We start from the raw sequence: 22,339 nt of genomic DNA on the forward strand, positions 1-22,339 counted from the left end.
AATACTCTTATGTGAGTGCTTCAACAACCTGGACTACTGGTGGCTTAGTGCCTACCGATACCACGGGAAAAATCCTTGTGTCAAGAGTTTGCTTCCTCTCATCCCCTCCTTACATTTTCACATTTCATACTTGCAACTTGTGTGCCTTTACTTTCCTAGAGTAATATCTTGATAGGATTGGTTATAGGTTGCAAAACTTATTTTGGGATGAGAGTTTCATACTAGATCAACTATAGATTGCACATCTAGATAGCTTGATCTAGTTTATGTTTTGATGCAACTAGTGGAAGCCATAGGTTAAGGTTTTTAAGTTGCCTAATTCACCCCCTCCTCCTCTTAGACTACAAGCACCAATTCCTTACAGAGTCGCAAGGAGCAGGGGAAGAACTGCAAGCGTGCCTCCTAAAGCCCAAGTTGTGGTGCTTGTCTGCTGAAGCACCTAGGCGTCATCTAGGCCCTTTCGTACCTTTATTAAGGGTGTGTTTTGGTGATAAATGACAACCTTATGCTTGTGACTAACCCGTGTGTTTTGAAGCGGATATATCATTGGTTATCTCGTCACGAGTATAGTAGAATGTGGACCCCTAATTTGAATTGCAATAACGGACATGGAGCTAATGCGACAAGGCTAAGGATCTTTCTAGAACTAAGTGTCACAAAGAGATGAAGGACACTTAGTGTAGCTCATGGACCATACTATTAAGAGGGGTTTCGATGATAGTAGCTTGATCATGTAAAGCTAGCCATGAAAATGATGCACACTCAATACTCTTTGGCACTTGGTAGCTTAAACAACTCATGGAAGAACTCAAAAAGTGAAGAAATCGTTGAAGAACTCAAAGGAGATTGAATTGGATGAGTTATACAGATAAAGGCACCGCCGGATGATCCGACACCCTGTTTTTTAGTTGCATTGGATAAATTTTCTGGGATTGGAATTCCTGAAGGAAGGCATCCTTTGTTTCGATGCTACCATCAGATGAATTGGTACAGAGCATCGGACAAAACATATTTTCAATTCCAGCTGATAGAAGATTTTTGAGTTTTGGGCCTTCAGCACCGGATGATCCAACGTCCTGTGGACGACCGTCGGATGAATGCATCGAAGGAAGCATATTTTCAATTGAAGCTGACAGAAGGTTTTGAGCCAAACTCCCTTCAGCACCGGATGAGCTCAAAAACAATGAAGCAAACACCGGAAGAACTTTTCACTGTTACTTTTCTAACGGCTAGAATTTGGTCATGTGAGTGACTGGATGTTCCGACACCCCGAGGATGGAGACCGGAACATCCGACGAGTAGCAATAACAGCAAATTCTTGTCTCATGGAAACCATGGACCTATAAAAAGTTTAAACACCAACATGACATGTATATATTTATTTGCTAGAGAAAACTAATAGTATATCAGGACATGAACAGGTGTGAGGTGCTAGGATTATAGAGAAAATTCAACTTAATTGTGTATAACGATCAATTCATACAAGTGTGAACAATTTCCCAAATCTTTCATACATAAGCCCATCAGAAGTGAGCAGTGAATGAAACGAAGTCCTACTACCTGAAACTGCTTGAACCTTTGCACTGAACAGAAGATGTCTTAAAGGAGCTAAAAGTAAAATTAATCTCTGTAACCTGAAATTGAATTAGCTCCAGCATCTTACGAATGAATGATTACAAAAACTTCGATGTTACTGTGCATGCTCTGCATATGACATTACAATAAGTCCTTATTGCACTATTGTTAAAAGTAGAAGTATTTGATACTGCTAACGAACAATAACCAACAGAGGTACATCGCATACTTCTGAGACCAAGACTACAGGCATAACTACTAAAACTAATACTTGAAAGGACTGCACTATCCCGCGACCCCAGCTTCCGCCACTCTACTGCCGTGCTGGGTCCAGATGATGTCAGTGATATATCAGTTATGGGGAATGCTAGTACATTTTCTTTAAATAAGCATAACTCGCTCATCAAGTGTCCGTTTAATTCCGTTTGTGTCATTGTGTTCCTAATGATGAGATCTACAAAAAACAAGATCGATATATTTTGATGCTGTTTTATACACGATTGGCAACTTATGGACAAACTGTATAACAACTTATAAATAAAATATGGTATTATCAGTCAACTTATATGGAGTAACTTATATAGAGAACATGTTATAACTTACATATGGTATTAATTATAACTCACATAAAGTCAAGCTTCTTCGGAGTTAATGTATCCATATATACAGAGACAAATGAGATCCTCAAATACGTAACTATATTGGATGAAAAAAATGTAGCAAGTTATGTATATAATATGTTGATAGATTTATACATAAATTGCTACACACTTCATATATAACCAGCTATTATGTACCCAATATAAGTTGCTAGAATATAAAAAATATATTAAAAACATATTCATCATGGATCTAGTTTTATAGACGTCATCAAAATGAACGCTGTGGTGCAAATGGAATCGAAAATAGACACTTGAGAAGAAAGTTATCATGCTTTAAAAGGGGAAAGGAAAATAAAAAGTACGTGAGCCAGCTGCAGCGAAACAAATGGGCCGCAGTAGGCCGCGCAGGCCGCGCACTCTGGAGCAAGCGCGATCGAGCACGCGCTAGCTTTTTCCTACTTGAAAACTTAGGCATGGCCACTATAGTTTCCTTTCTGGGTAGCTGTAATTGTCTTCACTAAAACCTTGTGCTCATGTCCCTAATTTTCTTCTCTTGTATCAAGGGTAGCAAGCTCGGATATTAACTCCTTGACAAGAGCAGGGCAGGTTTGGGTTAGATGGTCAAAGCCATAGGTCGCCATGACATCTTCCAGTGTGCCAGGGGATTTCAGAAACTCAATGCAAGCATCCTTTAGTCCCTGTCAGTTGTGTTGTTCAGCCAACACCAGTGTGGTTTTGCGGCCATGCTCACTTCTAGGTAGTTGCACAACGTCTCCTCGCAAATCAGCTTGAGCCTCTGCATGTCATACCTGTCCGCTACTTCAAGCAAATGCTGAGCCATCGCAGCCTCCTCTTGCACCTCCATCTCCGGCAACGAGTCATTGTATATGAAATGAAGCAGAATCTTGAACACCTCAGGCAAGAGATCATCAATCCGGATGCAATCCCCTGTGGCGGTGCCCTCTCTCATGGCACCAAGGAGCTCTGCCTTGAAGACCGGCGACCGCGCAGCAAGAATATGTCTCTGCCTTCGTGATGAAGTTATACACGCCCAATGCTCTGCCTTGGACCCGAAACTCGTACAGGTTTGTGGATACCGAGTGCGACAGCACCGGCTCGTCGTTCTGATCCATCAGGCTGAACTTGGCTCGCGCCTTGACTGGCTTTGTAGCACTCTCTACAAGGGAGATGAATATGGCTATGTAATCGGCGTACTGGGAACGCTCGCCATCGGGGAAGTAACAGATGTGCCAGGAGCGACCTCCAACCCTGAAAGGGCAAGACTTGATGCACTTGCCATTGGGGGTGTCCTCCTTGGTGCGGGAGTATCCCTCCACGTGGAGCAGGTGGTGCTCTGTCACCGTGCCCGCGATGATGTCCGAGGCAGAGCAGGGCTCGTCGACGTCAACCGTTGCGGATCCTGGCGCCGGCATGATGCAGGAGGTGGAGCAGTGGCTGGTGGCGAGGGTTTTGCAGCTGGTGGTGGTTTCAGGTAATTTGGGGGCAACAATTATATCCAGATATGCAGGTGGGTCTTTGTGGCGGAGCCACTTCGGATTAGCTTGGTTAGGGTAGGAGTGTCGCATGTTAGGCGGCTTAACCCTGTTCAACCAAGCTAATCCGAAGTGGCTCCGCCACAGCTGGTATCAGAGCGGTGTTTAGCATTACAGAGAACACAACAAGCCCTACACACTTTTTCTGAAAAGATAAAAGTTGCCAGAAACTTTTGAAAAATCTCGTACGATCGTTAAGGATGGCTTTAGTACGAGAGGCCCTAGGGGATTTTGGGGTTGTTTTAGGTGACTAATAATTACTTGGTTATCTTGCTAACCCCTCCAGCACTTCGCCACGTCTATCATACGTGTGCCGAGTTCCGCATCACGAGCATGCGAAGGTTGATAGGGAGTTCTATTCAAAGGACCCTATCCTCGTGGTTGTTTTCGCCCACGTCTATCATACGTGCGCAGGTTCCGTATGTGCTTCATACGAAGGTTGGTACGGTTCGATTCCAACGAACCTATCAGCACGGTTGGTTCGCCACGTTTGTCATACGTGTGCCGATTCCGCATCACGAGTATGCGAAGGGTTGTATGGTTCCATTCAAAGGGAACCTATGTCCACGGTTGAGTGCGGTCCATGCAGCCTTAAACGCATGGGTGCCGTTCCTATAGTGAACGGTAATGTTTGGGAACGCTTTCGTGGGTGCTGGCACGGAAGGTTCGTGTGTTGGTGTTTTTCTGCAGGTACGCTAACCGCGATCTTTAGGAGACGTTGTTAGAACCGACTAGTTATTATAGGGAGAGACGTAATGGTTGCCTTGTCACCAGGCACTGACCGCGTAAGACCCGAGTTTCGGGCAGTTGTTTTTGGTTAAGAGTAAGGTAGGCCGTGCATGCGTCATACCTAAAAAAGTTGTACGGTTCTTTTCTCAACAGCAACCTTGTTCGGAAGAGTTCTTTTAGATCTAAGGATTTCTAGTTTCTTTTGGTTGCTCTCGGTCAAAACCGTATGCTTCTTTATCCGACCCCTGATCCTTGGAGTCTATCTCACGTGGTTTCGGTTTTCTTGGTTCCAGATGGCTATTCCCGGGCATGTTCTTTTTGGAGCGGACGGTACTTTCCAATCAACGTGTCTGCATTTCGAGGGATTCCCTGCGATTCTATGGGATACGTTGAAGTGGTTTGGGTACCAGTCCCCACCCTTATACGCCGGACGGTTATATCTGGAACAGGGTATCCAGACGTGCCAAGTGCAGGCGGTGGTACCTCCTCCCCCTGCGCGGCCCGACTGGCCCTCTTTCGGCATCATAGCCTATGGCCTTGGTCCTGAGGATACATGGGAGTCTGCCGCCCTCCAGCTTCTCACGCAGTTCTGCCAGCTGCATCCCTTGGAGATCACGCTCGACCCGATCGGTCTTTTTCCAGTCAGGAACCGGCTGGACCCGGCATGGCTTGACCGCGTTGGGAACATTGAGGTGCTAGCCACCACATGCGCCATGGTCACCATATCCACCAATATCAGGTGCATGGCAGCTCTTTACCGGTTGATAGAGCTTCAAGGGAGAGCCATGACCCTCTTCGCCCGGACAGCAGCAGATGTTCACGGGTACCTCCAAGCGGCACGCAGAGGTATGGTAGGCCAAACCTACCAGCTCATTCAACGGGGTATCCAGATCCACGACATGCAAGACCGGATCTCCGAGCTTGAGGGAGAAGTCGCCGACCTCGTGGACGGCATGATAGAGCTATCGGAGGAGAAGATGGAGATGGAAATGGAGTTGGCAGTTGCCAATGCCCATCTGGAGGAGCATCAAGCTGAGCTCGAAGATATGCATGCCCTCAACATGCAGCTCGAAGCTCAGGAGGACCCTGAGGAAGACGAAGGAGCGTCCAGCATGGATATTGAGGAAGATGGCGCCCCTTCTCCTACTCATAGTGTCCATTGGTAGATTGCGGGTTCTCAGGGGATCATTCCTTGTTGTACTCCTCGGCAGCCTAAGTTTTTGAAAGGTTGTAATAGGTTAGCCTAGAGTTGAGTACTCCCTGTGATTGGAACACCATTGTATATAAAGTCGATTCTGGTGTCTGGCTTTTTCATCTTTGTATGGTGTGGATGCTAGGTTAAGTAAGTTGCGCCATATGCTGTTTTTGGGGAGCCTGTTCAGTTGGCCGACCCCAGTTTGTGAGACCGAGTGCGCCGACCCCTGAGGCAGTTTCCGCCTCGTCCGACCCTTTTTGAGTATAGATTGGTGCCAACCCCTTTTTCTCGGTAGGATCACCTAGCCCGACCCCTTGGCTTGAGTTGGATCATAGGAGTCTGTACATGACCTGTTTTGCCTAAAGATGGAGTACCAGGTCAAGATAGATGTTGTCTACCCTGAGGACGAGAAAAGTGTGTTTTCTCTATGAGGACGTGTGTTGCACCAATGGCAAGAGTCGCGTTGAAGGATTTAATTTATACATTCCCTTTGTTGGAATACACCTAAGGTTAAGAAATTAACGGAGCTTTTAACTCTTGCAGATAGCGCACCGCACCAGGTCTGGATTTGTTCCCGGCAGTAGCGATCAGCGATAGGATCTTCCCCCACCCCCGCCCCCATCGCCACTGGAGGCAATCCTAGCAACTCAAACGGAGCTGCTAAGGCATCTGGTACAAGGGCAACAGCAACAGCCACATGGTGGAAGAGCTCAACAGCAGCCGCATATCGCTCGGTACGAGGACTTCCTGGGGACACAGCCCCCTTTGTTCCAAAAGACACAGGAACCGCTCGATGCTGACGCCTAGGTTTGTACGATCGAATCCAAGTTTGAGCTTCTCACCGCTCCGTGCCCCGACAACAACAAGGCTCGGTTTGCAGCCCAACAGCTGCGTGGCTCCGCACGGCTTTGGTGGGATCACTACCATGCCATGCTGCCGGCTGGCCACGTGGTCAGTTGGAATGAGTTCAAGACGGCGTTCAAGGCGCATCACATTCCAGAAGGTCTCTTGGAGCGCAAGCTCAACGAGTTTCTGGCCCTCACCCAAGGAACCCGAGATGTGCTGCATTACGCTCAAGCTTTCAACGACCTGTGCCGTTATGCTGGCTACCATGCGGACACAGACAAGAAGAAGCGGGATAGATTCCGCCGAGGACTGAGCTTGGAGCTCAGGGAAAGGTTGAACCCCATCAAGGTGGACACCTACAATGAGTTGGTCAATCTGGCCATTTCCCAAGAGGATTGCATGCAAGCTCTCAAGGCCGACCAGAAGAGGAAGGCCTCTGTGGCATTTCCGAGTCAGCCGACTCGAAGGTTCCGGATGGTTCCTCCACAAGCCCCTGGCCGACCCCAGCAATCAGGAAGGTGGATTGCCCAACCCCCACCAGTAACAGCGCCTCGTTTTCCAGGCTTCCAACCGCAGGTGCCCCGGCCGACCCTGCCAACACCACCCCGCCCGGCAGCCAGTAACCGTTGTTTTACCTGCGGCAATGAAGGGCACTTTGCAAAGGACTGCCCCAGGAACAAGAATCAACAGCAAGGTCAGAGCCCCATGGCAGCCAGAGGAAGAAGGCCCAAGGTACAAGTCCGACAAGGCCGACTCAACTACACCAGCTTGACCGAGCTCCCCGAAGGTGCGCCAGTAATGACGGGTACTTTCCTTGTTTTAAATCAAGCTGTTGTTGTGTTGTTTGATTCGGGAGCCTCTCATAGCTTTATCGGGAGTAAGGCTAGGGAAAAATGTGGGCTGGATGTCGGTCACACTAAGGAGCCTTATGTGATCGTCACTCCTGGAGGAAGAATAACGTCGGATCAGATTGTTATTCTTGTACCTCTCCAGCTAGGCCCCACCCTCTTCAAGGAAAACCTTATCATCCTTGACCTAGAAGGCATAGATGTCATCCTTGGCATGGATTGGATGGCACGACATCATGTGGTTCTAGATGCAGTAGCCCGATTCCTCTGCATCAGCTCACCCTCCCATGGCAGTTCTACCATATCCTTGACCCATCTTGAGTCTGCGCTTCCTTATGCCTACCCTCTATCGGGAGCCCGTCTAGAAGACCTCCCTGTTATCTGTGAGTACCCTGATGTGTTTCCGGAAGACTTGCCGGGTATGCCACCCGATAGAGAAGTGGAGTTTTCCATAGAGTTGATTCCTGGCACCGCCCCTATATCTAAGAGACCCTATCGGATGCCACCCGCTGAGTTAGCCGAGTTGAAGACCCAGTTGCATGATCTGTTGGAAAAAGGCTTCATCCGACCCAGTACGTCATCTTGGGGTTGCCCTGCCCTGTTTGTGAAGAAGAAGGATGGCAGACTACGTATGTGTGTGGATTACCGACCCCTCAATGCTGTGACCGTCAAGAACAAGTACCCCCTGCCACGCATTGATGTCTTGTTTGATCAGTTAGCCGGAGCAAAAGTGTTCTCCAAGATCGATCTTCGTTCTGGTTATCACCAAATCAAGATTCGACCCTGCGACATACCCAAAACAGCTTTCTCTACCAGATATGGACTGTACGAGTACCTAGTCATGTCCTTTGGACTCACCAATGCACCCGCTTATTTCATGTACCTCATGAACTCGGTATTCATGCCCGAGTTGGACAAGTTTGTAGTGGTGTTCATTGATGATATTCTAGTGTACTCGAAGAACGAAGAAGAGCATGCCGACCATCTTCATATAGTTCTCCAACGGCTAAGAGATCACCAACTCTATGCTAAGTTCTCCAAGTGTGAGTTCTGGCTAGATAGTGTCAAGTTTTTGGGACACACTATCTCCAAGGAAGGTATCGCCGTTGACCCCAGTAAGGTGCAGGAAGTCATGGAATGGAAGCCTCCTGCCTCAGTGCACTAGATCAGAAGTTTCCTTGGACTGGCCGGCTACTATCGGCGTTTCATACCGGATTTCTCTAAGATATCTAAGCCGATGACTGAGTTGTTGAAGAAAGAGGTCAAATTTGTGTGGGACAACAAGTGTGAAGAGGCCTTCAAGACCCTGAAGCACTTGCTGACCACAGCCCCAGTTTTGGCTCAGCCCGACCCCTCTAGGCCATATGACGTATACTGTGACGCCTCTGGCACTGGACTCGGATGTGTTCTTATGCAAGACAATCGAGTCATTGCCTATGCCTCACGGGCGTTACGACCTCATGAGCTAAGCTACCCAACCCATGACCTGGAGCTAGCAGCAGTGGTACATGCCTTGAAGATATGGAGACACTACCTAATGGGAACCCACTGCAACATCTACACCGACCACAAGAGCCTCAAGTACGTCTTCACTCAAGCCGACCTCAACATGCGCCAGAGAAGATGGCTGGAGCTGATAAAGGATTATGAATTGGAAGTGCACTATCATCCCGGCAAAGCCAATGTGGTAGCCGATGCCCTTAGTCGCAAGCACCATTGCAACTGCTTGTTGTCAACCGCCTACACCAAGACTCTGTGTCACGAGATGGGAAAACTCGGTTTGGAGATTGTTCCTCAAGGAACCATTGGTCACATCATCCTTGACTCAGTTTTGGAAGACCAAATCCGGTCAGCACAAGTGAGAGATAAGGAAATACAACGGATCATCAGTAAGATCTCAGTAAAGGATGAGGGATATAAGCAATTCCGACAGGACAAAACGGGAGGTGTGCATTATGGAAACCGACTAGTTGTACCCGCCGACCCCGAGCTGAGGAAGCAAATCCTAGATGAAGCTCATCTCTCCAAGTTCTCGATCCATCCTGGCAGCACTAAGATGTACCATGATCTCCGTCAAACCTTTTGGTGGAGTGGATTGAAGCCGGAAATAGCTCGGTATGTTTCAGAGTGTGACACCTGTCAACGCGTCAAAGCCAGTCATTTGAAGGTAGCAGGTACCCTACAACCGCTACCTATTCCCTCTTGGAAATGGGAGGACATCAGCATGGATTTCATAGTTGGATTGCCCCTTACATCACAACGATATGATTCCATCTGGGTTATAGTGGACCGTTTGACCAAGACAGCACATTTCCTTCCGGTTCGCACCACCTACACCGTCAAGCAGTATGCAGAGTTGTACCTCGACCGCATAGTTTCCCTACATGGTGTACCCAAGACCATCATCTCTGATCGAGGAGTTCAGTTTGTGGCACGCTTTTGGGAGCAACTACAAGCATCCATGGGCACCAAGCTTATCCGAAGCTCAACATATCATCCTCAAACCGATGGCCAAACCGAGAGAGTCAATCAGATCCTCGAAGACATGTTAAGAGCTTGTGTTATCCACTATGACAAGAATTGGGACAAGTGTCTGCCCTTAGCAGAATTCTCCTACAATAACAGCTACCAGGCCAGTTTGAAGATGGCACCGTTCGAAGCCCTGTATGGCCGGAGATGCAGGACACCTTTGAACTGGTCCCAACCAGGAGAGAGACAGGTCTATGGCCCTGACTTAGTGGCAGAGGCTGAAGAGCAAGTAAAGGTGATTCAAGCTAATCTCAAGGCTGCCCAGTCTCGACAGAAGAGTTACGCCGACCGGCGGAGAAGACCCCTGCAGTTCGACCTTGGTGATCACGTGTACCTTCGAGTCTCCCCGACCAAAGGAGTACAACGGTTTGGAGTAAAAGGCAAGTTAGCTCCCCGCTATATTGGCCCTTATGAGATTGTGGAGATATGTGGACCCGTTGCTTACCGGATCCAACTCCCAGAACAGCTATCGGCCATACACGATGTTTTCCACGTATCTCAACTGAAGAGATGTGTTCGAGTTCCAGCAGAGATCTTAGAGCAAGAACAGCTTCAGGTAGAGCCCGACCTGACCTATGCCGAGTACCCAGATCGAGTTCTTGACCAGAAGGAAAGGCACACCCGACGTCAAGTGATAAAGATGTACAAGATCCTCTGGAGAAACCACACCAAAGATGAAGCAACATGGGAAACGGACGAGTATCTGAACAAGCGCTTCCCAGGTTTTCTACCTCATCAAGGAGGTAAGGACAGCACACCCCCCCCTTGATCCCTGAATCTCGGGACGAGATTCTTTTTAAGAGGGGTAGGCTGTGACGACCGACCCCTAAAGCCTTCCAAGTTAATCTTAATCGGAGCCCTTGATCCTAGCCATCTATCTTGTTTTACCGCGCCGAGTGCTCAGCCTTCCGCCTGGTTCTGACCCCGGACGACCCGACCCCTTCCCGTTTCGCTCTTCTCCCGACCCCGGCAAGCTCAGCCCACCGTCGGATCCTGCTAATCTTCCTCAACCATCCGTTCTATCCACCGGTGGACCCGCAAGATCTTTTTCCAGATCCTCCGCGACAGCCGCACTCGAGTTGCATGCCCGCTTCAGAGTCTCCCTGCCGCGTGGCTCGTCTTCTCCGATGCCCGCCGCTCAGTTTTGTCTCTGGCAAGTGACCAAGTGGGTTCTCGCGCCCCCTTCCCCAATGCCAGCGGAAGCCCCTCTGCACCCTTTCTGCGGAACCTCGCCTCCCGCGCCCATCATCACGCCGCCAGATCCCGGCCCCAGAGCCCGATGTCGCCCGTCTTTTCCGTCACTTCGACCACAGTCGCGCCGCCCGGTCTCCGCTATACGACGATTCCCCCATCGCCAACCCCGACCGCGGCAGCGACAGCTCCTTTCCCCACCCTATCAGAAGCCGCCCAACAATCTGTTGCTCCGCGCTCGCCCGCGCGCCCGCAGATGCCCGTCTTCTCACCTGTGCGCCCTCGTTTCTAGCGCCGTTAAACCGGTCGCTTCTATCAAATCTTCCGCACGGCGACGCCCGCTTTCCGCCAAATCTCAACCACCGGTCTACCCGCTCCTACACCGCCCTGACGACAGAGCCCAATGATCGCTGGCGTCACCCCCGGACTTCTGCACCACCGTCCTCTTCGCTCAATCGCCGCCCCGGCAGAGCACTCCATTGCTTCTCCCCGGCCTTCGCGCCGCTCCCTTCTCTCTCGCCCGCGCTGCTTCCCTTTCCCGTTCCAGCAGCTATAAAGAGGAGCACACCAGCCCGCCGGAGTTCCCTCCGCCATTGTTGCTTTCAGCCATTCTCTCTCAGTTTTCTCCCAGTCACCCAGCAGCTTGCTCCTCCGTGCTGCGTAAAAGCTTTCTTGTGATCTGCAAGAAGCACCGCCGCCGCCGGAGCATTCCCGGCCTTAGCCTTTGTTCGAAGCTTTAGTCCCTCCGCCCAAGTCTGCTTCTTCCCGACCCCAAGTTTTCCTTTCAGGAAGAAGGTGAGTTGCCGACCCCAGTCCGTCTCGCCCGACCCCTTCTATCCGCCCGACCCCGGTTCCGTCTCGCCCGACCATGTTTGTTCTGCCGACCCTTATCCGCCTCGCCCGAGGGTTTGGCTGTGATCTTTTCTTCAACCCGAGGGTGTATGTGTAAATTTAGGAACCTTTCTGCGCTTGCGTCTGAGCCTTCCTAATATACCACATCCTCTAGTTCAAGGATTAGATCATAAGTTCCTTTCCTACCCTTGCTTTTTGATCTTCACCAGCTCTCTTGAACCTCCCCACCCTCCTGCTCTTTGTCGCGAGTTTCTGGGCTCAGGCGAGCCAGTGTGCTGTTGAAATAACCGTCTATACTAACTCTTGCATTGCATTCGTGTAGAGCTGCACCTCGCCGACGGCTTGTACGAGCTACACCTGGCGCCAGAAGAAGAAGGTGTAGCCGAGCTCCTGCCCGCTGAAGCCGAAGTCGCCCCAGAAGTCGAGCAATTTCCTTCCTCTTTGTTTGAAGGCAAGCCCCGGTTGCATGAAAATCCTACGTGTTTTGCCAAACTTGCGCATGCCCTCTGTAACATGCTTGTGCATTTACGTATAGGAGTTGCGTGAAACCCTAGATGCATGACTTAGTCATCCCAATGATCTGAGCACTAGCTGTTGGACCGAGTAGTTGCATTGCTTAACTAGGAAACGGTAAAAGCCGAGTGATCTCCTGTCACTCGCGAGTTGTAGGAGTTGCATGTTTACTCTCCTGTTATAACTATAAGGACGATGGACGGGGCAGGGTTTGGTAACTCTTTGGTGGACGGATGGTCGCCCCGTCTGTCTATGAAATCTTGCTAAGGCCCGACAGTGGTGGTGTTCGTGATCAAGTGTTTGAAAGTACTAGCCTCATACTTAGTATGGGATGAGGAAGCCTAGTACCGGATTGAACCTAGACGTGAGCAGTCGCCCCATTGTTCTTGGAACGGAGTTTCCCCTGCTGGTTGTCGCACGTGGTGGCATGCGTGATCACAGAACGGCAGAGGCCGGGTCTGTGGAACCTTGCACCAAAGGAAATGGTCCCGACACGGGTTAGAGGATTGATGGGGAAGGTCGACACAGGAAGCGACCTCCGGGTGCGCGGATATCGTGAGGCTAGGTTCACCATGCATGGTTAAAGAACTCAAATCGATTCGTATGCCTCTCACAGCTTGAGATTGCTTGATCGCTATGTCACCCTGAGTAAATGAGGAATCTGATGATGGCATGTTTGTTGATATATCTATACCCCTTGTTTGGCTCTATGATTGCTTAGAATAGGTTGCAAAAACCTAGACCGGCTAATGAATTTAGAACCGGAGCTAAAACTTGAAAATAGGGTTTTACTTAGTGCTTTGGCAAACAAACCCCTCGGCCAAAAGCCCTGCATGTCTAGAAGGAGGAGTAGTTTACTCCTATCGGTTAAGTCTTGTTGAGCTTAGTAGCTCAGCCTTGTTGTGGCTCCTGTTTTTCAGGTGAAGTTGCTGCTCCCGACCCCTCTCTGGCTGGCGCTTGGCCGCCCCAGCTCCCGCCGGGCTGGATGGTCGAGTGGGATCCTTCCTCGGACGGTGAGGAGAGGAACCAGTGATGTCCCGGTTGGCCTCACCAGGGATGTCCGACCCCGACGAAGTCTTCCGCTAGTGTTTTTCTCTGTTGTTTTTTTTGAATCTTGTAAAACTCTGATGTTGGATTTTATGGTCGAACTAAATAGGTAAATTTGTCTAGCCCAGTGGACTCATTGTATTCTCTGGAACCACTCACCTTCGTGTGAGTTGCTAAACTCGATCCTGTTCAAGTGGTTAAATCGGATGAAATCCGACGGCACTTCGTGTTAACTTGGTTAGGGCAGGAGTGTCGCATGTTAGGCGGCTTAACCCTGTTCAACCAAGCTAATCCGAAGTGGCTCCGCCACAGTCTTTTTGAGTCAAAATCAATCCAGTTGAGCCGTGATACTAAGACCCCACACACACCGCGCGCCCCTTAAAATAAAGTAAAATATAGAGGGATAATTGTATTAATATAGCACGTTACGTAACTAGTTCCCTATGTACAGTTTAGACATTGCGTATATATAGATTCATATGAAAAGATATTTACTAGAAAAATTAAAATAACCTATAATTTGGGACGGATGGAGTAGCATTTTTAATATTGTCAATGCTAATTAAATATGTTTGCTCCAGTGTGGGATCAAATTTGATGGGATGACTGCGAGCTGAGCATAGCTCTATTTTGGTCCCTTAGAGCAGTCAAACAAAACACATTATAACACATCAAACAAAACACATTATAACACATCAGCAGGTGTGTCATTACACCTAGCGAGTGGCCAAAAAGAAAACTTACCACCGCTGAGCTCAGACTGCTTAGCGAGTGGCAATGTTTAGGGCATAGCTTTCTCCAGTAGACCGATGTACTGCTTTTTTTTTAAAATAGACCGATCTACTGCTCTGGCGGCTGTAATGCCCCACGAGATGCCCTGTAACGAGCTAGGGATCCAGTACTTGCAACTCCGAAAAAATCATTGCTATTCCTACTGAAAAGAATTCGTGCTCCTCCCTGAAAGCTGCATGAACCTTTGTACTAAACAGAAGATATATTAATGGACAACTATCAGGTCAGTTTTGCAGCGGGCGATGCTGAGAATTTTCTTCCCTGGTAAGTGGTAATTGGTGGTACCGAAGCCCTTGCTTATTAAGGAATGTGATAATCGAATTCGAACCCATGGGCCATCGGTGGTGCCGTGGTGGGGCTCTTTCCAAAAGTCTGATGTGGGGCCATCTGTTTATTTGCTTACTAGTATTAAGGAATTGATTATTGAAGCTACGCAAGCATTTGTTCGAAGTCTGATGTGGGACCATCTGTTTATACATCCACAGGTAGTGCCTGCAGCGCGCGGCCAAAAAACATCCACAGGTCCACCGGCGGAACCACGGGTGCTTTGCTCGGCCGTTCTCCATGTCGTTTGCTGGCGTATCTCTCATCGGCGGCGGCGGCGAGGCGTCGGGTTCCGACTGGGACACCGCCGCCGATCATCGGACAGCGGGTACCACCTGTTCGTGGTCCGCGGGTACTCGCGCACCAAAGATGACACCCCCAGTGGTAAGAGTATAAAGTCCCAACGATTCAGAGTCGGAGGCTACCGGTGGCTTATCGAGTACTTCCCTAATGGCTTCGAAGACGACAATACAGACTACATCTCGTTCTACCTCTCGCTCGACGAGGACCGTCGTCGCGCCGTCGAGCATCATCTGGCGTTGCAGTGTGAGTTCAGCTTCATTGATCAGGTTGAGAAGCAAGAGGCGTCGCGCATCCGTGCGTCGCCAAGTTGGAACGTCTCTGGTGGATTTTGTTTTGGCTACTCAAGCTTCGTGACAAGAAGCCTCTTCGAGCGATCAAGGCATCTAAAGAACGACAGCTTCACGGTAAGGTGCGACATCATCGTCATCACGAATAGTGCAAGCACCGAGCGTTCTTCTTCGGTTGTGGTGTCACCACGAACAGGTATTCAACAGCATCTCGGTAGCCTCCTCCTCTCCGGTGACGGTGAGGGCGCCGACGTGACGTTCGAGGTCGGCGGCGAGACATTCATGGCGCACCGCCGCGTGCTGGCAGCCCGGTCTCCGGTCTTCAAGGCTGAACTGTTTGGCGCCATGAAGGAAGGCACGACTACGAGCGCCCTACGCATAGATGACATAGAACCACAAGTGTTCGGGTTATTGCTTAGTTTCATCTACAACGACTCGGTGCCAAAGATTAGTGACGACAACTACGACGATGATGTAATGATATTGTGGCAGCACTTGCTCGTGGCGGCAGATTCTTACGATCTCGAGAAGTTGAAGCTGATATGCGAAGATAATTTATGCCAACACATTGAAGCAACCACGGTGGCAAGCATCCTTGCGCTGGCTGAGCTACACAACTGCCAAGGGCTGAAGCGTGCATGCTTGGACTTCCGCAACTCTCTCCGGAAGGAAGAAATAATCCTGACCAGAGGCTTCGTCTGTTGCTTATTAAGCACGACGCCTCTAAAGGTAATATTGAATGATATTGATTATGTTGTCGATTTCCTTTACATATATGTTGGATCCTTAGAGATATATACAGTTTTTTGTTATATATATGCAATGTTACCTAGCATATTTATCCCTTTTACTACAATGTACCAAGTAGTTATCAATTGAAGATAGATGATAAGTACTCTAAAAGGGCTTGACATTGAAGTTCTTCGAAGTTTCTATGTTTCAAGTTTTTTAATGCGTGGAAAAAAAAATTAACAGGGGTTAGTGTACGTTGAACTTTGAACAGTATTCCGTTGACCGTTATACTGCCTGCCTACAACAGTGCAACTAGTACTACTAAAATACTTGAAGACATGAACAGGATCCCGAGAAAGAATTCCACTTTTAAGTGAGATTAAAGTAGCTATAAAAGTATAAAGGTAAAGTTAATCTCAGTGCAACCTGAAACTCAATTGGCTGCCAGCATCAAGTGAAAGAACAATTGACAATAAAGAACTAACTGCATACGCATTAGAATAATCATTTCTCGCATCAGTGTTACAAGTTCCCTGCAGAGGATAAGACTACCGAAAAAAAACTCAGAGCTCGAAGAGTATATTCGCTACCCTATAGCATTAAGGCACTACGGGAAACAGTAAAGTTGCCGAGTGTTTTCTATTTGCCGAGTGCTTTATCTCGGGCACTCGGCAAAGGAGGTGTTTGCCGAGTGTCAAACTGAAAACACTCGGCAAACATTATACACTTGGCATAAATCCTCTTTACCGAGTGTCAAACTAAAAACACTCGGCAAACTCGTAACCGACACTCGGCAAACAACTGACACTCGGCAAATCTTAACCACGTGACCGGCACATGCGGCGTTTGTTAGGGGAGCGTGCCGGACGTTAGTCCTTTGCCGAGTGTCCGTTGCAGACACTCGACAAAGTTACAAGTTTGCCGAGTGCCGCGGTCGACACTCGGCAAAGACATGTGTTTGCCGAGTGATTTTCTCCGGCACTCGGCAAAACCAAAATAATTTTTCCCTTCACCCTCCACACTTTTTGTACTCCCCACGTATGACATTTGGCACTGCATGTTAGAAGGTGGCAGTTGCACCACTATCTGGTGCTTCTTTGCTGAGTGTATTGGCTTAAACACTCGGCAAAGAAGGCATAAAATGCTCCCGGTGACCCATGTTTGCCGAGTGCCACGACCCCGACACTCGGCAAAGTTTACGTATTTGCCGAGTGTCGAGCCACCGACACTTGGCAAAGTTTTACGTATTTGCCGACCGACACTCGGCAAACGTTAATTTTTTGCCAAGTGTCTGTCGTCTGACACTCGGCAAACTTGCCATTAACCTGGACGCCGTAACCGCCGTTGTCGCCGAGTGTTTATCTTCACCGAATGTCTTTTCGGCCTTTGGCAAAACTTTTGCCGAGTGCGCGATGTTTGACACTCGGCAATGCAAATACCTGTTTGCAGAGTGTTTTTGGATCTTCGCCGAGTGCCTGTGGCACTCGACAACTTTACTGTTTCCCGTAGTGAGGTATTTGTCAATCAGAAACTCAGTGCTCCATGTTTTTCTTCCTGTGATAAGATGGCTCTACTTACAATTTGGAGAACGAATAAGTTGGTACATTGCACTTTCAACGGTGACTCATGTCCGTCCAATTTCCAAAGAGTTTATTTTGCTCAACGCCATTGTAAAAGAGACAGATTTGATCAAACGGGTTAACTGAATCTTCAAATTTTTTGCTCCACATGCAGTGCCAATGACGAATTTCCAGTGCCTCTCCGTCAGGATACTGGCATTTCGCAACTCACTGGTCCCTTTGGATGATATTTTCCAGCTCGCAATCGTTTGCATTGGTATTGAGCAAATTGCCAAAGAAGTAAGAAGAATTCATATTTGGCCAAATTGCATGGCATTAGCCGTTAAACTACAGCTACAGCGCTACATCCATCTAGCTTCTGAGTTCATAACTCAAGAGGCAGCTATGTGCCCAGAACACAAACGAATTTAGATCTGACCAGCAACAAAGAATTAAAGAAATCTCTGACTCCACGTAGCTCTGACCAGCAACAAAGAAATCTCAGACTCCACGTAGTGTAAGTTACACTGTGTAACAGGCTAACAGCTGTACGAGGATTCAAGCTCCTCTTTTATAATTCAATGCACATATCGCCACATGCAGATGCAAACTCACCAGTCCTAGTTGATCCCCAGATGATTTTTGCTGAAGTTGCACTTATGACCAAGAAGAAACACAAACACAGGGATTAGGATTTCATTTTTCGAATTTTTCGGTCCCCGGCGAAAGCACGGAATTTCGCAAAATTTCGGTCGAAATTTGGAATAAAAAGTGAATCTTTCGATGAGAATGAAATTTCGAGCAAACAGTGATTTCGGTCACCATCAAAAGACCGAAATTTCACGAAATTCGCGAAATTTCGGCCAAAATTTTGAACCTGCTATGTTGCATAACCCAGCCAATCATCTTCACTGGCCCCTGATCAAGAAGAAACATAACAGATGTTGCATAACCCTGCCGATCTGCTCTTTCGGACTGATCTGCAACTGCAGTATAGCTTGCAATTGGGATAGGCAGATGCACCTGGCTCATCAAAGCTTGAATAGGTTTCTCGATGCCTTGTGGAAGCTTTATCCCAGAGCACAATGTCTGGTCACATAGGTGTGTTTGGTGGCTCGGCTAAGTCTAGCCTGGCTAGGATCCTAAGCCTGGCTTGTTAGATTGATCTCTTTCCCGATTGGCCCAAAGGCCAATCAGGACCTTGATCTGCGCCCTGATCGGGGGCGCTCACCCTATCAATGGGTGGTGGGCCCCTGTCGCGCTGCGCTATATAAACAGGGTGGGGGACCCGGCTCGGCTCACGAGGTTCGCCGTAGCCAGCCGCCCCACCGACACACCTACCGATCTAGGTTGCGCAGTAGCGGCGGGAAGCACCACCGCCACCTCACCGGCGACCGGACTCGGCACTGCGCGTCGCTGCCTTGCGCAGACTACACCGACAGAACCCGCGATGGCCAGCAGCTCTGCTGCTCCCACCTCTAGGGGTGAAGGTACCCCTTTACTCTCCCTCTCACACTCGGCACTCACCAGGAACACCTTGTCCCTCATGTCTCTCTCGAACCCGACTAGATGTGCATCTAGAGATCCTAGGATAGTCTCTAACAATGGTATCAGACACCTCCTAGAAGCTACTCTAGATCGGGAAAAGAAGTAGATCGAGAAAAAGAAGACGATAGAAAAGAAACAGAAACCTAACCCTAACCCTAGATCTAAAGAAAAGAGGGACGCCGGGAGACTTACCTGTCGTCGCCTTCACCGCCGCACGTCCACCAACGGCGAGTGGCAAAGGCCGGCCGAGCCTCGGGCTCGCCGGGCAACACGTCCACCCGAACCACCGGCGCAACCGCTCAGGGCTCGGGGGAGGGCGCAAAAGCACCACCACAGGACTGCTCGACGGCGGCGCGCCCAACCCTCGGGTGGACGCGCTCGCCGGCGAGGGGACCCGCGGTGGCGCCGGCCCTTCTTCTCCATCTGGATCTCGAACTTTCGGGTTTTTGAAGGGAGGAAGGGGGGAGGCTAGAAAAGAGGGGGAGGAGGGGGCTGCCGCGGCCGTGCGCCGGCGGGGCCATCCCTCCACCGCCGCCGCCGGCCATCGCCGGGCGCGGGAGAGAAAGCCCCGCCGCCGCCGCCACCGCGGCGAGAGCGCGCGGGGGAAAAGATGGAAAGTGGCTAGGGTTTCTGGGGGAGCCGGCGTTCCGCCGGTTTTTGTTCCGCCGAAAATGGCGCCTAGCCGTCGGATCTGGACGGACGGTCGTGATCGACCGGGCCACTTACGGCCCAGGCGGGATGCGGCGGCAGGCCGCTTTCGCGGCCCAGGCCCAGGTTGCGGCCTGCGGGCGCGCGCCGCGCGAGAGGCCGGAGCCGAGCTGGTTTAGCGGGCCGCTTTCGTGGGCCGCGTTTGGCAGGCCGCCGGCGTCGACCGAGTGGGCCGCGAGCGGGAACGGGCTGTGGGCCGTTTTCGCGCATGGGTCGTTTTTCGGGTTTTGCACAGTAACTTCTGATATTTTGTTTTTTCTATTTCCAGAAGCTTTTAATTGATGTTTTTTGCATAGTTTTAGTCTCTAATCTAATTTGAACCAACGGGATAATTTGTATTAGAGATTAATAAAGTTTGTACAGTGTTTTGCTTCTGAAAATAGATTTATTTCACAGTTTCCGCTGCAAAAGTCATATTTATTGCTCCATTTAAATTTAATTTGAACCAACAAGACAATTAAATTTTGTGAGAGCATGATAAAGTTAATTAGATCATGGTGCTGTTATTTTCTGACCAACGTTGTTAATAACTGTATCATGATTTAAAAAGTTCTTTTGATGCTTTTATTTCTATTTCTGCCCAACGGTGATATAGTTTTAAATTGCATCAGCAGTTGTATGTTTTATTTTTTGACCAACGTTGAAAATAAATCATGCAATTGTCGTTATGATCTCACTTATGGATTGTGAATTTCAGGATCATTCAGCTTAATGGCGTGTCTCAAAGAGATACCCATTCTCAAAGGCAACAACTACACAGAATGGAGGAAGAAGATTGAGTTCTCCTTCGTTTGTGGAGAAGTTGACTGGGTGCTGACCACACCGCAGCCACAAGCTCCACAGAAGCCAGTGAGGGCTGATGGTGATGATGATGCTGCATGGCAGCAAAAGGAAAGGGACTATGCTCCACTGGAGTTGGCATACACCCTTGAAAATAAACAGTGGACCACTGCCAACAAGAAATGTATGGCTTTGGTAAAGAATACGATTGAGCCTGCCATTTTGGGCTCGATCGCAGAGTGTGACTCCGTCTCAGAGTACCTCGATAAGATAAGGAATCAGTTCACTGGTTCCTCAAAGATATATGCTACCCAGCTATTCAAGCAGCTGGCCACAGAGAGGTACAATGGCGGAGGGACTGGCATAAGAGATCACATCATGCGGATGTATAACTTGGCAGCACAGCTGAAGCCTATGGATCTTGAGCTCAAGCCTGGGCACATTATGCATTTGGTTTTTGCTTCTCTGCCTAAAGAGTTTGACACTTTTGTTGTCAATTATAACATGCAGCCAGAACAGTGGGACATGGAGAAAATGATAGCCATGTGCGTGCAGGAAGAGGACAGACTTAGATCCTCACATGGTGGCTCATTGCACTATGTGAAGGATAACAGAAAAAAGATTGCTAACCCCTCTTTCAAGGCACGTGGAAAAGCTCCTATGCAGCAGAATCACCAAAAGCCTCTCCCAGTAGACAAAGATCAATGTCTACACTGCAAGAAAAAGGGGCACTTCAAGAAAGACTGTCCCGACTGGTTAAAGTCAATAATGGCAAAAAGAGGTGAGAATACTATTTCTTTTGTAAATGAATCCTTGTATACACAGTATTCGAAATCTACTTGGTGGATTGACTCAGGTGCAACTGTTCATGTTGCAAATTCTTTACAGGGATTCCATTCGACGAGGACTACGCAAAGAAGCGAAAGATGAGTTGAAGTCGCAAATGGAGTCCAAGCAGAAGTTGAAGCTGTTGGCGATATCTCTTTAGAGCTAGTTGATGGTTTCATGCTTGTACTTAAAGATGTGCTTTATGTTCCCTCATTACACAGAAACTTAATAAGTATTTCACGTTTGGACCATGATGGTTATGAATGTCATTTTGGTAATGGAAAGTGTGCCATTTGGTTCGATAATGCATGTGTTGGTGTTGCCATCCTTCACAATGAGTTGTATTTATTATCATTGCGTGAAAAAGTTAATTCTGTGTGTGATGTGAATATGAATGTATCCTCGTCAGAGAAAGAAACAAAGAAAAGAAAGAGAACTCATGAAATATCGTCAAAATTATGGCACTGTCGTTTAGGCCATATTTCGAGGGGGAGAATAGAAAGATTAGTTAAGAATGAAATTCTTCCTCAATTAGAGTTCTCAGACTTAGAACAATGCGTTGATTGCATTAAAGGAAAATTTGTAAAGCAAATTAAAAAAGGCGCTAAGCGTAGCACAGGAGTTTAAGAGATAATCCACACTGATATTTGTGGACCTTTTCCTGTGAAAAGCGTGGATGGTTATGACTTGTTCATAACATTCACAGATGATTACTCCCGTTATGGTTACATTTATCCAATCAAAGAAAGATCAGAAGCATTGGATAAATTTAAGATATTTAAAGCTGAAGTTGAAAATCAGCATAACAAAAGAATCAAAATAGTAAGATCCGACCGTGGGGGGGAGTACTATGGTCGACATACCCCATTTGGCCAAGTTCCTGGACCTTTTGCAAGGTTTTTTGCAGGAAAATGGCATAGTAGCCCAGTATTCGATGCCGAGCGAATCTCAGCAAAATGGAGTAGCTGAAAGGCGTAACCGTACATTGATGGATATGG

At 48.6% G+C, this 22,339-nt stretch overlaps 2 protein-coding genes across 2 annotated transcripts; one reads left to right on the forward strand and one right to left on the reverse strand.

The window, feature by feature from the left end:
- Nucleotides 1–2,868: 2,868 nt before the first annotated feature.
- On the reverse strand, nt 2,869–3,610 carry LOC117835413 (BTB/POZ and MATH domain-containing protein 3-like). Its single transcript, XM_034714770.1, has 2 exons — nt 3,275–3,610; nt 2,869–3,201 (listed from the first exon to the last, which is right to left on the reverse strand). The coding sequence occupies exons 1-2, from the start codon at nt 3,608–3,610 to the stop codon at nt 2,869–2,871; spliced, it is 669 nt and encodes a 222-aa protein (XP_034570661.1).
- On the forward strand, nt 3,609–21,443 carry LOC117835414 (uncharacterized). The gene is made up of 4 exons (XM_072290454.1): nt 3,609–3,669; nt 15,071–15,915; nt 17,673–17,754; nt 20,431–21,443. Exons 1-4 carry the CDS (start codon nt 3,609–3,611, stop codon nt 21,441–21,443), a joined length of 2,001 nt encoding a protein of 666 aa, XP_072146555.1.
- The last annotated feature ends 896 nt before the right edge of the window (nt 21,444–22,339 follow it).

Source organism: Setaria viridis, chromosome 9 (genome assembly GCF_005286985.2).
Source record: "Setaria viridis chromosome 9, Setaria_viridis_v4.0, whole genome shotgun sequence".
Taxonomy (NCBI): Eukaryota; Viridiplantae; Streptophyta; class Magnoliopsida; order Poales; family Poaceae; genus Setaria; species Setaria viridis.